Source organism: Camelus dromedarius, chromosome X, assembly GCF_036321535.1.
Source record: "Camelus dromedarius isolate mCamDro1 chromosome X, mCamDro1.pat, whole genome shotgun sequence".
In the NCBI taxonomy this organism is placed as follows: domain Eukaryota; kingdom Metazoa; phylum Chordata; class Mammalia; order Artiodactyla; family Camelidae; genus Camelus; species Camelus dromedarius.
Genome location: NC_087472.1, coordinates 64,311 through 79,367, shown reverse-complemented (window position 1 = coordinate 79,367; position 15,057 = coordinate 64,311). Strand labels below are relative to the sequence as shown.

General features: G+C 35.4%; 1 protein-coding gene across 2 annotated transcripts in view; it reads left to right on the top strand.

The window, feature by feature from the left end:
- Window positions 1-14,048, top strand: part of VAMP7 (vesicle associated membrane protein 7) — a 62,589-nt gene extending 48,541 nt beyond the window's left edge. For both annotated transcript variants that reach the window (XM_064482736.1, XM_010980471.3), the window contains 2 exons: window positions 8,810-8,902; window positions 12,169-14,048. In XM_064482736.1, the coding sequence (XP_064338806.1) occupies window positions 8,810-8,902; window positions 12,169-12,281 (206 nt within the window). In that variant the 3' untranslated portion in view covers window positions 12,282-14,048. The remainder of the gene's footprint in view (window positions 1-8,809; window positions 8,903-12,168) is intronic.
- The last annotated feature ends 1,009 nt before the right edge of the window (window positions 14,049-15,057 follow it).

Below are 15,057 nucleotides of genomic sequence, written 5' to 3'. Positions count from 1 at the left end.
GCTAGATTTTAGTGGTTGGAGTACAAGCTCTAGAATCAGGTTGCCTGGGATTGAATCCTTTCTCTGCCACTAGTTGTGTGACCTTAGGCAGGTTACTTAACCTCTCTATGCCTCAGTCATCATCATCATCTGTAAAATGGAGATATATCTTCTTCATAGTGTTTTGAGGGTTAAAGTGTACAGTGCATGCAAAGTGCCTAACACAGTGTCACAATGTCTGATACATAGTAAGAGCTATTTAAATGTTTATTGTTATTGTTAGTTTTACAGGGAACATCTAATAACAGTAGGTCTTAGGAGGATAATACTTTTTCCACCAAAGTATATGGAAATTGGAGGAAGGGTGGCACCATACAGGAAGTCAAACAATGGGGTTCTGTAATAGCTCACTTTGTAACACATTGCTTGAGGAAGAAGAGGGAAAATATGTGTCTGATTCTAGATCTTCTGACAATTTCTTTGGAACTTCCAGTCCATCTCTTAGTTATTCTTAATCCCTGAAGATAACCCTATTTAGTTGGAATGGTCTGTGTTTGACCAATACTAGTATAGTCTTCACTTTCCAAATAAAAGTCTTCTTGTTGACTACATGACCCAGAATAACAAACACTGCTAATTAACTAACTGATGTCTCTTTTATGGAAGAATAACATAAGTATAATAAAGTGCAGCAAGTGTACTTGCTAGTACAAGTGTTATTTTCTACATATTTCTATACCCATGTAACCACCACCCAGATCAAGATATAAAACACTGTCAACACCTCTGAAAGCTCCCTTATGCCCCTTCCAGTTAATAATCCCCAACAGAGGTAATTTCTCTAACTTACATCACTCTAGATAATGTATTACTTGTTCTTAAAATGTATAGAAAAATGGACTCATATGTTATATATTCTTTCATGTCTGGCCTCTTTCACTCAGTATTATGTCTATGAGATTCATTCATGTTGTTGAATGTAGTAATAATTTATTCTTTTTTATTGTTTTGTACTACATATTCCATTGTATAAATCTACCCACCACAATTTGTTTATCCATTCTCCCCTGTGGGGTTTAATTCTGTATTCTCTATTGTGTTCCATTAATCTGTTTGTGTGCCTTTATGTCAGTACCACCCTGTACTGATTACTATAGCTTTATAGAATTCCCAAAGTCCTCCAACCATGTTCTTCTCCAGGATTGTCTTTACCATTTTAGGTCCTTTGTATTTCCATTTGTGTTCCAGAATAAACTTGTTATTTTCCATCCTGAAAAAAAAACTTATATATTTGATTGTGATTGCATTTAATCTATAGATCAATTTGGGGAGAATTGGTAATCTTGACAGCATTGAGTCTTCCTATCCATAAACTTGGCATATCTGTGCTTTTGCCTAGGATTTCTTTCATTTATCTCACCAGTATTTTTCAGTTTTGGTGTAAAGGTCTTGTACATACTTTGTGAAATTCACTCTTGAGAATTCCATACTTTTGTGTTCTGTGATAAATTTTAAATTTAATTTTCCAATTTTTACTGGTAATGTATAGAAATGAAGTTGACTTTTGTATATTGACCTGGTTTGTATCCTGAAATGTTGCAAAATTCACTTGTTAGTTCTACTAGCTTTTTTGTAGATTCTTCCATTTTACTTCTTTTCTTTGTCTTATTGCACCAGCTAGAACCTTCTACACGATAGTAAAGGAAAGTCATGACAGTGGACATTCTTGTATGTAGCACATCTTATAGGGAAAAATTTAGTATTTTCACAATTATGTTATTAGCCCTAGATTTTTTATACATACCCTTTATCAGCTAGAAGAAGATCCCTTCAGTTCCTCACTTGAGAGTTTTATTCATGAATTTTATCAAATATTTTTTCTGTACTGAGAGGATTATATGGTTTTTCTCCTTTATTCATTTAATATGACTGAATATAACTTACTAAGTTAACATTTCTTTTTGAATGTTAAACCAACCTTGCATTTTTGCAAGGTCATGATACATTATCCTTTTTATATAACACCTTATTGGATTTGCTGTTGATTTATTCAGGAATTATGTGTGTTCATGAGGGATGTTGATCTGTAATTTCTTTTTATTTTTGGGCTTTGGTATCAGAGATATGCTGGCCCCATCAAACAAGTTGGGAAGTGTTACCTCTCTCTCTCCTCCAAAAGAATTTACGTGCTATTGACATTATTTGTTCCTTAGCTGTTTGAAAGAATTCACCAGTGAGGCAGTCTCAGCCTGGAGTTTTCTTTGTAGGAAAATTTTAAATCTACCATTTTACTATTTGTTTCCTATTTGTACCATCTGTTCTTTGTTCCCTTCACCCTCTTTTTTTGCCTTCTGCTCAATTGAGTGCTTTTTAAATTCCATTTTTATTCTGTTTTGTTATTTTGCGCTTGCTCTGGGGTTTACAGTAGAAGTCTTTAACTTATCATAGTCTACCTTCTAGTTGTATTATTGTACTTCACAAATAGTATAAGAATGTTACAAAGTTTACCTCCAGTTTTACCTTCCTGACCTTGATACTTTTGTCATACTTTCATTTACACATATAACTGTAAAATACATTGTTACTATTTTTGTTTAAACAGTTGATTATCTTTTAAAGAGATTTAAATAATAAAACATCTTTTTTTATTTACCCATAGTAAATATTTACCCATAGTTAATATTTCTGGTAACTCTTAATTCTTTTGTGTAGATCCAGATTTCCATCTGGTGTCATTTTCTTTCCACCTGTAGGATGTCTTTAAACATTTTTCATTGTGTTAAGTCTGCTAGTAATGACTTCTTTCAATATTTGTATGCCTGAAAAGTCTTTATTTCACGTCCTTTTTTTTTTTAACATATTTGATGTGCTTTGATTTTTTTTTTTTTTTTTGGTACTGGAAGATAATTAAGCTTGTTTATTTTTGGAGGACGAACTGGGAATTGAACCCAGGACCTCATGCATGCTAAGCATGCACTCTACCGCTTGAGCTATACCCTTCCCCCTTTTCACTTCCTTTTTTAAAAGATATTTTCACAGTACAGAATTCTACATTAATTTTTTTTTAGTAATAGACTCCATTTTTTAGAGCAGTTTCAGGTTCACAGCAGAACTGAGCAGAAAATACAGAGTTCGCACATAGCCCTCCCCACCCACACATGTATACTCCCCTACTCTCAACATCCCTCATCAGTGTGGCATATTTGATACAATGAATGAACCAACATGGACACATTATTATCAACCAAAGTCCATAGTTTACATTAGGGCTCACTCTTGATGTTGTACATTCTATGGGTTTTGACAAATGCATAATGACATGTAAGCCACCACTGTAGTATCATGCAGAATAATTTCATTGCCTTAAAAATCCCTTGTATTCCATCTATTCATTCCTCCCTCCCTCCCTCTCCCCAAACCACTGGAAACCACAGTCTTTTTATTGTTTCTGTAGCTGTGCCTTTTCCAGAATGTCAGTTGGTTGGAATTGTAACTTTTTCAGACTGGCTTCTTTCATTCAGTAATATATCTTTTAAGTTTCTTCCATGTCTTTCATGGCTTGATAGCTCATTTCTTTTTTTTTTTACTGCACATATATTTTTAAATTCACATATATGTACTGTTCATTGTTTCTAAGAATGTTTAGAGCTTTTAGCTTTTTAAACTTACATAGTTATCAAAGGAATAAAGCCAACTACAAAATAAAAATTAATTCAGAAAGATACATGCACCCTGCTATTAACAGCAACATTGTTTATAATTACCAAGATATGGAAGCATCCTAAGTGTACATCAATAGTTGAATAGATAAAGAAGATGTAATGAAATACAACTCACCCATAACAAAGAAGGATATTTTTGCAACTTGTGGCCCTTCATTCACTTTTCTTTTCACTTCAAAAACCAGAATTTTGTAACTGACATAAACATTTCCATTGCATCAAAAACAACAAAATGCCTAGAAATAAACTTAACCAAGGAGGTTACCTATATTCCAAAAACTGAAATGACTCAAAGAAATGGAAAGATTTCTTGTGCTCTTGGATTGGAAGAATCAACACCATCAAAATGGCCACAGTACCCAAAGCAATCCACAGATCCAACGCAACCCCCAGCAAAATACTCGCAACATTCCTCACAGAACTAGAACAGACAATTCCAAAATTTATAAGGAACCACAAAAGACCCCAAACAGCCAAAGCAATCTTTTGTAGGTCTCTATTTTCCCCCTTTCTTCTTTTTGTTCTCTTTTCTTATGGTTTGATGACTAGAGACGGTCCTTTAACATTTGTTGTAAAGCTGGTTTGGTGGTGCTGAAATCTTTTAGCTTTTGTTTATCTGTGAAGCTTTTGAGTTCTCCATCAAGGCTGAATGAGAGCCTTGCTGGACAGAGTGTTCTTGGTTGTAAGTTTCCCCCTTGCATCACTTTAAATATATCGTGCCACTCCCTTCTGGCCTGTAGAGTTTCTGCTGAAAAATCGGCTGATAACCTTATGGGAGTTCCTTGTATGTTATTCATTGCTTTTCTCTTGCTAGTTTTAATATTTTCTCCTTATCCTTAATTGTTGTCAGTTTGATGACTATGTGCCTTGGTGTGTTCCTCTTTGGGTTGATTCTGTGTGGTACTCTCTGCGCTTCCAGGACTTGGGTGACTGTTTCCTTTCCCAAGGTGGGGAAGTTTTCTGTTATTATCTCTCCAAAGATTTTCTCAGGTCCTTTCTCTCTTCTCTTTCTCGGACCCTATAATGTGATTATTAGAGCACTTCACATTGTCCCAGAGTTCTCTTAAATTATCCTCATTCATTTCTTCTGTTTTCTGTTCTGCAGCAGTGATTTCCACAAATCTGTCTTCTAGCTCACTGATCCATTCTTCTGCCTCATTTAGTCTATTCTGGGTTCCTTCTAGTGTGTTATTCATTTCAGTGATTTTATTCTTGAACTCTGTTTGGGTATTCTGTATATTTTCCACCTCTTTGCTAAAAACTTCACTCTGTGCATCTACCCTCCTCTTGAGTTCCCTGAACATCTTGGCCATCATTACTTTAAACTCTTTCTCAGATGGATTGCCTATCTCCTCATCACTTATTTCTTTCTGTGGGATTTTACCTTGTGCCTCGGCCTGGGAGATATTCCTCTGCCGCTTCATATCTTCTATCTTTCTATATGTTTGTGGATTCCTTCCACAGGCTTTGGGATAGTTGTTTTCTTATTTCTAGTATCTGGCCCTGGTGGATGAGGCTGGACTAGAGGCTTATGCAGGTTTCCTGGCAGGAGGAGCCGGTGCCTGCCCACTGCTGGGTGAAGCTTGGTCCTGGACCTCTGGTGGGCAGGGCCATGTCTAGAGGCACTTGTGGCTCAGGAAGTCTGCTGGTGCGTGGGGCTGTATTCCCATCCTGTATGTTGTTTGGCCTGCAGCTTCCCTACAGGCTGTTGGGTGGGGCTCAGCCTTGGTGCTAATGATCCAATCAAGATGTCAGCATCCAAGAAAGCTCATGTAGATTAATACTCCTGGAATGTCCACCACCAGCTTTTATGTCCCCTGGGTGAGCTGCAGCTGTCCCCATGTCCCCAGGAGATCCTCCAAATCCAGCAGGCAGGTCTGGCCCAGGTTCCTATGAAATCACTGCCTCTGCCCTTGGACCTGGCGGATGCGAGTTTCTGTGTATGCTTCCCAAGCGAATGGAGTCTCCGTTTCCCCTAGTCCCTTGGGGCTCCCAGAGCCAAGCCCCACTGGCCTTCAAAACCAGATGTCCTGGGATCTCCTTCTCTTCCCAGTGCCAGGGCCCAAGCTGGGGATCCTGACGTGAGGCTTAGAGTTCTCACTCCTGTGGGAGGGCCTCTGCAACTTAACTATTCTTCAGCTTGTGGGTCACCCACCCTGGGGGTATGGGGCCCAATTATATCAGCATTACGTCCCTCCTACCGTCCTGCTATGGTTTCCTCTTTTTTTTTAACTTTTTTAAATTGAGTTATAGTCATTTTACAATGTTGTGTCAAATTCCAGTGTAGAGCACAATTTTTCAGTTATACATGAACATACATATATTCATTGTCACTTTTTTTTTCACTGTGAGCTACCACAAGACCTTTTATATATTTCCCTGTGCTATACAGTATAATCTTGTTTATCTGTTCTGCATATGCCTGTCAGTATCTACAAATTTCAAATTCCCAGCCTGTCCCTTCCCATCCCCCTCCCCTTTTATCCTCTTTATGTTTCCAGTTGCAGAAGATCTTTTTTGCTAGGTCCCAGTCTTTTTTTGATGGATGTTTAGCATTCAGTTGTGGTTTTGTTGTAGTCACGAGGAGAGATAAGCTCGTCATCCTACCACTCTGCCATCTTGACTGGAAGCCTACTTTTTTTGTCTTCCAGTATTTTAAAGATGTTTCACCACTGTCTTTTTCATTGTTTCTGACAAAAATTCCACTATTGTTTTTACATATATAATGTGTCTTTCTTTCTCTGCGTGCTTTAAATTTTTTTCTCTTTATCATTGGTTTTAAGAAATTTGATTACAATATACGTTGGTGTAGTTTTCTTCATGTTTCTTCAACTTTGGGTTTGTTGAGCTGTGGGTTTGTAGTTTTCATCAAAGTATAAAAACAGCCATATTTCTTCAAATATTTTTCTGTTCTTCTCCTTTCTTTCTAGGACTCTGATTATGTGTACATTAAGCCACTTGAAGTTGTCCCACTGATGCTTTCATTTAGGAGTTTCTGTTACTATGTCTTCAAGTTTACTTTTCTTTTCTTCTGCAGTTTGTAGTTTATTAGTCTCATTTTGTATATTTTTTATCTCTACAACTTTGATTTGGATCTTTTTTATGTCTTTCATGTGTCTCCTTAACATGTACACGCTTTCCTCTACCTTCCTGAATATATAAAGCATATCTATAATTGAAATGTTTGTTCCACTTACATGTAATATAAATACTGACAGAGCTGGGTTAAGCTATGTTGCTCTTAGGTTTTTTATTTGCTCCATCCTCTTTGTTTCTCTTTTTTATTTTGTTTACTCAGGTATTTTAAAAATTGTTTTATCACCTCTTGGTTTTTAACAGCTTTATTTATTTTCTTATTGATAAATAAATCACATACCATACATTTGACCCATTAAACTGTACAGTTCAATAGATTTGAGCATATTACATTATAATTTTTTTAAATTTTGGTGAAATATATAGAATATAAAACTTGCCGTTTTAATAATTTTAGGTGTATAATTCTGTGACATTAATAAAATTCATAGTGTTGTGCAACCATTATCACTGTCAGTATCCCAAATAGAAATTCTGTAACTGTTAATCAGTAACATTCCCCCTACCCCCAGCCCCTGGTAACCTCTAATCTACTTTCATCTCTATGAATTTGCCTTTTTTAGGTTCCTATAATTGGAATCCTACAATTATTTGTCCTTTTGTAGCTGACTTATTTCACTTAGCATCATATTTTCAAGTTTCATCCATGTTGTAGCATGTATCAGAACTTCATTTCTTTTTATGGCTGAATAATATTCCATTGTAGATATACTGTATTTTATTTATCCCTTCATCTGTTGATGGACCCTTGAGTTATTTCCATCTTTGAGCTATTGTGAATAATGCTGCAATGAGTATTGGCATATAAGTATCTGTTTCAGTAATTCCCTGCTTTCAATTCCTTTGAGTATATACCTAAGAATGGAATTGCTGGGTCATATGGTAATTGTATGTTTAGCTTTTTGAGGAACTAACAAACATTTCCTCATAGCGTTGCACCATTTTACATTCGCACCATCAGTGTGCAAGGGTACCAGTTTTTCCACATCCTCACCAGCACTTGTTATCTTCCATCTCTTTATTATAGCCATCCTGATAGGTATGAAGTGCTATTATGTCATTATGGTTTTGATTTTCATTTCCCTAATGACTAATGATGTTGATCATATTTCCATGTGCTTATTGGTAATTTGTATATATTCTTTGGAGAAACTATTCAAGTCCTTGCCCATTTCTTAGTTGAGCCTCATCAGCTGCTAAGGAAAGCTAAGGAAACCATCTACATGGAGTGGAGAGGCCATCAGGCTGGTCAGCTTGCCCTTGTTATTCTCATAGGGATTTTTATATCTTCATCTTATTCTCTTCTACCTACACCCACCCACTCCCTCATCCCTAAGGGAAGCTTTGGTAAGGTGTAGGGGAACTCGTGCATATATCTCTGTTGAATATATACCTAGGAGTGGAATTGCTGGGCTATTAGAGATTTTCATTGTTTGTTTTAAAGTGCTTATGTGCTGGTGGGAATGATTCAGTAGATATTGAGAAGTAGATGTTGCAAAAGAAAGTGGATAAACAAAAGAGTGAAGTTCTTTAGGTTTGGGCCCTTATACAAGTAAATACATAATCTTCCTATGGAAATTGAACATGTTCTTACGGTTCAAAATCTCTGGATTATTCTGGACAGAATAGGCAGATGCTTTTTGAGCCAACTGGCTTATAAGGAGCCTTTATTATTGAAAGTGTAAAGAGGAAAAGGCTTTTCCACTAGTGGGAAGAACTAGAAGAGTGCTAAAACATCACATGCATTGCTATGGTGGAGAAGAAAAAAGGAGGGAAACCTTTCCAGCTGTCTTATACTGCTTACCATATGCATGGCAGAATATACCATATTCCCTGCTTTTGGGAACTAGTGGTTATGAATGGCGAGTCTGTACCTGTGAAGAGAGGGAATGGGGTAAAGAACATTGGAACTTCAGCAGAATTAATGAAAGTAAAAGTATTGTAGGTATTATTGCAAATCAATCATGTAGACAATTCTAGGGGTCAAACAATTCATGCTTTTTTTTTCCTAGTCTGTTACCTTCAAAACAACCAGCAGAAATCTTGCTCGAGCCATGTGTATGAAGAATCTCAAGCTCACTATCATCATCATCATTGTATCAGTTGTAAGTTTTTGTCCTTTTAGTGTGTGATTTTATTTTTCAATTTCTAAGAAATTAGGTGCTGGAATTCTTTCTCAATGATTAGCACTCTGAAATGAGCTATATATAATTTCTAGTGGTGAAACATATGACCTGGCATTGGCTTTCCTATGAAGTCCCTATGACCTATCATCTCTACTTAAACCCCATCTCTCTATTGAGAATTCTTATATGTGAGCAGTTATTCAAGGCATGCCAGTATTCCTGGTTATTTAATGGTTTTCTTGCTACTAAAATGGGATCCTTTTAAAATTACATTTCCTAATTGACTCCATATTTTCTGATTACATTTATATTTTCTAGTTAATTTCATATTCTATTTCTTTATTTCTGTTTTTTCTCTTTTCTAATTCATGTATTTTGTTTCTGGCAACCTTCCATAACTTTTATTAGTTGTAATAGCTTGTCAGTTTATTCTTCTGTATTCTATAGGTCAGGAGTCAACAAACCTGTAAAATCCAGATAGTAAATATTTTTAGACTTTCCAGACCACATACAGTCTCCGTCACAAATTCTTTGTTTTAGGCAAGCGTTGAAAAATATAAGAACCATTCTTAGCTCACAGGCCATGGCTACAGTTTACTGACTCCTGCTATAGGTAAATTATGATACTATTGTTAACAATTTTAACCACATCATTCATATATATAATGTAATTTTATATAATTATTAATTGCATTATATAATTATATATAATTATATTGCATTTATGAACAGTGTTCAAAAATTATATCAGTGGGCATCTATATTTAGTTCCTAGTTTTAATTGGAGTCTTTCTAATATAAGAGTGATATACTGTGAATTCTTGTTAAACATTTATTGTCAAGTTAAAGAATGTTTTATTTCTATATTGCTAAAATTTTTTATCGGGAATAGACATTTTAATTTTAAAAAATGATACTCTCTACCCAGTGAATTGATATCTAACTATCTACATTTAGTATCAATGTATTGAATGGCATTAATAAAAGCACTAATAATTAACTGTTCTTTCATTTCTGGGATAAGTATTAAGAGGTCATTATGTAGTTTCTTTTAAGTCATGGGTGAGTTCAATTTCTTAATATTTATTTAGTAGTTCTCTTGTCTGTAAATATAAATTAGTCTGTATGCTGTTCTCCTTTTGAAACCCCAATATAAACAGATACTGGACTTCTTTGAACTATCCTGCATGTCTGGTAACATTTTTAATATGTTTAAACTCCTTTTTTTTGCATCACTTTCTGGATGAATCATTCAGCTAACTCTTCCAGCCCTATTCAGCCTGCTATGTAGCTCTTCTTTTTTTTTAAATAATTAATTTTAAAATTTTTATTTTTTCATAGCCAGTTTTTAAATTTCTAAGAACTCTTATTATTCTTATTTTAACTTTTTTTCAGTGGAACTTGTACTTGTTAACAGATGTACTATCTCCTTGAATTTTTCTGGATATATATTAAGACATACATCACAGGGAATTAGCTTATGCAATGGCAGGAGCTGGTTGTCCGGAAGGGCTGACTGGACCTGTGGGGACAGGAGCAAAGCTGTATTAACATGCAGAATTTCTTCATCAAGGAAACCTTGGCTCCACCCTTAAGGCCTTTTAACTGATTCAATCAAGCTCATTCAGATCATATAGGATATTGCCTTACTTAAAGTCAACTGTTTATGAGCCTTAATCACATCTACAAAATACGGCAACACTTAGATTAGTGTTTGATTGGATTACAGTGTACTGTAGACTCCCCAAGTTGACATATAAGACTGACCTCACAGGAATATAGTTATGTTTATATGTTATGGGTATTTTTAAAATTTTATTTCTAATACGGTAAGTACTGATAGTTATAACTGCCCCTAAACAAGAACTCTTTGAGGTCCTCACTAATTTTTAAGAGTGCAAAGAAGTCCTTGAACCAAAAGTTTGAGAGCTGCTGCTCTAAAGAGTGGGGGAGGGATGCTTTACTTTGGGGGTACTTTGTGTCTGGGCAAAGCAGTCTTTCCTCCCCATCATCTTGTCATTTACAGAGGCTCAAAGTTAACTTTGCACAGATACCTCTGACTTGGTTTCACTTCTCCTTGACCCGTTGCTCAGGATCCTCAGGTGGCACATTCTAGGCGTCTCAGCTTAGTTTCTTCCTCCTTTTTTGACCTGGGAATTTAGATTGATTTGTGAAGCTGGATTATTGTTAAATTCAGATTATACTTACTTAATACATGCAAAGCACTTTGCCAACTCTTTGCCAAAAGGTGTTGTCACCTAACATATAACACTTCAGCTTTAAAAATCCTTATATTTTATGTGTGGCAAATAGTCAACTTTATATCAAATTGGAATATCTGTGTATGTGTGAATGTGATGTGAGTAGTTTAGCCTATTCATTAATAACCAGAATTTTCTGTAACCTCCACCCCTAACATTTGTAGAGAAGTAAGAAAAAACACTTTGCTGACTTTAGGGAGGGGGCATGGAATTCATAATATACTTTTTTCAAGCATGTAAGTAATGAAGTCAATCACTTAATGATCTTTAAAAAGTTGTAGATTAAGGCAAAACAAAATGACTGGTTTAATATAGTGAACCTAATGTTTAAAAAACATCTATTTTTGGAATATAGTAATGTGAGCAAGCATATACCATTAAGAATATCATAATTTAAAATTATAATAACATAATTAAAAGACTAATACATCTTTAATAGGACTAGCATTTTGCTGTTACTTATATCATCAGCTTTCCTTTGATTGGGTAATTATAATTATTGTGTCATTATATACTAAAAGGTTCATAGTAACATTCTTGCTCATAGGTGATACAGATGTAGAGTCTACTCATGATTTGTAATATTTTTAATCATTCTGATAATGAGAAATTAATCCATGTGCAAAACCTAAAAGTGTACTGAATTATAGAATCATTCTTCAAGGGAGTTATGTTAATTTGTGATCTTTATGACAATGATACATCAGTGTTACTCTTATATTTTGATTCTGTCTACTTTCCAGTGAAGAGAAACACCACCACTGCTTTCTCTCCCACTGATGAAAACATAGTGGAATTCAGATGGGTGAAAGTTCTATCAGAAAAGATCATTTTAATTCCACTTCTGTCTTTGAAAATACTTGATTAGTATATTATTACACAACTGCTACTCTTAAGTATTTGTTAATAGGTCTTACCATTATATATTACTTAGGAGCCTATGATAAATTCAAGAAAATAAAATTGCCTTCCCCCTCCCTCTAGGTATTCATCTATATTATTGTGTCACCTCTCTGTGGTGGATTTACATGGCCAAGCTGTGTGAAGAAATAAAAAAGTTATCATTTACCAAGAATACAAGAGAACAAGGAGTTTAAAGCAATCCGTGTGATTCAAGCTTTTTAATACTGACAGGTGGTGTCTGCCAGTCTCTTCAACACTCTTCTTTCTCTTTCGTTTTTTTAATCTTGATCTGTGCCTCCAGATTTATCTTTGTCCTACCAACCAATTTATTCCAGTGCACTTCAGATGGAACCATTTTTTGCAGCAGTAGCTTTAAAAAGGCATTTTGTTTGTTTCTTTGGTTTTGTTAATTAGTGTCATCTACTTACAGAAACATTTTTGTTTGTAACTGCACAAAGCTATCACTGAGGTGGAAACCACCTGTTTTATGAGATGTCTACTAAAACTATGGATGACCTTTGTGCATACAGAAGTATTCAGGAGACAGTATTGCCAACATCTCACCTTAATGTCTTTTGATTTTGAAGGGTTTTAGGTGCTTAAAAATAATATAAATGGGGAATTGTTATTTGGGGAATTGCAGTTAAACTGTTGATAGTGCTTACTTCTAGCAGTCCAAGCAGGTAAAGTATTCAACATTTTATCTCAGTCAGTTGGGGAACATTTTGCTAGCCCATTAGAAGCACAGGGAATTATCCTTGCCCTCCTACTATTTACTTTTAGGAAGAAAGTTTTGATCATTCACCAACCTCACAGATCTTAATATCCTCTGTTTCCCCACTGCAGTTGATTTGAGAAGATGGTGGCTTAAATATTGTTGAAGGTTGTGGGTTTTTATATATTCTTTTTTCTTTGATGGATATTTAGGGCAATTGTATAGATAATAGAATGGATAGTGGAGCAAGTGGGAAGGCACATTCCTCTGGCTCACCAAAGAAAAAGAAGAGAACCACAATGGATGTGCACCATTTTAGCTGTATGAAGGGAGGTAGTGTGGGGAAATTTTTGCAGCCTGGGAAAAGCCCAAACGGAATATGGTTAACAGTCAACTCCAGCGTTTGGGTTTGACTGGTGTTGAATAATAGTTTGGGTATCCTTTGTGGTTTAATAAGTTCTTTAATCTGCCTAGTTTTGAAGAATTTTGTGAGACTTGAAAGTAGACAGTATGATGTATAGACACAATACAAGACAGTTTAGCTAACATCCATGTAACTTCAGTGTGAAAAAAACTGGAGTGTAATCATACTGCTTTGGCTACTCTGGCATCTGTTAGCTAGTGTGTACTTTTGGTGTGTATCTGAAAGGATGATATTTGCTGCCCTAGATCTAATTGCATGTATTTATCAACAAATGCCAGTAAATGGAAATTATACTACATTTGACTACTTTCCCAATGACATAACAGATTGATCTATAAAACCTAGCCACCTGTTTAGCCTTGTCATGTGCCTTGAATATATATGTGTCACATAATCATAATACCTGTTCTTCCATCTAAACCTTTCAATTCATGCTGATTCATTTATTTGATGTATATTTTTGACTCAGTGGAACTCTTTTCCTGGTGATCATGTATAGTGCAAATGTTTTTTCAGTCCTCTTTATCAACACTAATGCCTTTTAATTACATCAGCATTTCCTATTGGAAAACACATTTGTTCCATGGAAACATTTGGTATTCCTGAATAATAATTTCCAAATGTCTTAAATCCAAAGAAAAATACTTAAAGCTTATTCCCCTTTCTTATACACACCTGAATAAAAATGATGTGCATGTTTTAGGGATAAATTACTTAACCATCCCTTGGTCTATTTATGTATAAGAATGCTTTTTAAAGCACGTATCTTGTTTTAAATGATGCACAAACTGAAGGAATTAATAAAATTTAAGAGTAATACGATGAGTTGCTTGTTGTAGAATTTCTTCTTGGAATCTAATTTCTTCTGGTGACATTTTGCCATACTTTACAGAACAAAAGTATTTTACTTATGCTGAAAATACATTAAAAAGTGTGACCTGGAGCCTTTCGGTAAAGAGCTATATATAGCATTGTCTCAAACGAACAAAATTTCTTCAAAACCAAAAGACACAAAAGAAGTTTAAAAATACGTAGGCCATACTGAAACCAGGGAAAGATCTTGAAATGACCACACAGCCTCTACAGCCATCATCCTGAGACCATGGTTGAGATAGAAGAGAAAAAGAACCGCAGGGATTATAGTCCAATTCAATACAACTCTGACTGGTTCTGAAAGAGATGGCTCAAAGGAAGGCGTAAGAGAGTGGGAGAGAATAATTCATTGTAGCAAACAGTTTTAGATAAATGGAAAAAGAAAAAGAGTGGCAAAGATCAAATGTACAAAAGGCTGGGCCACAACAAAACAATAATCAGTCACTTGGAGCCTTTGAACCTAAGTAACTTGAAGTCAGGAATGGTTGAATATGTTTTTGTACAGGCTAGAGCAACACGAAAACAGCCCGTTTATCTCTCCCCAGGCCTTCTCCACATTTCAAATGAAGTATGCATTCCCTAACCAGACACTTAGAGGAACAAAAAAAGATGGCTATTTATTTGGTTGTTATGAAAAAAGAAGTGCCACAAGATAATTATTTCTCTTTACTTAAAACCCTTGGCCCTGAGGTCGAATAGTGTCACAATCCGTAAGTTTCCTTTCGAATAAGTGGATATGGCTTCCATCAGATAATGGTTCCTCCTTGTTTAGCTCTACTGACACCTCTTTCCCAGCCTCAAGACAGATAAAGACATTGGGTTGCTTTCCTGAGTATCTTGATGGAAATTGATATAACAACAATAGCAGCCCTAGACCCTCCTACAGTATTCTACATGAGAAGCAGGTTTGTCTGTACTGCATCTTTTCAAGGATAATAAATGGGGTAGAGTGTTAGTG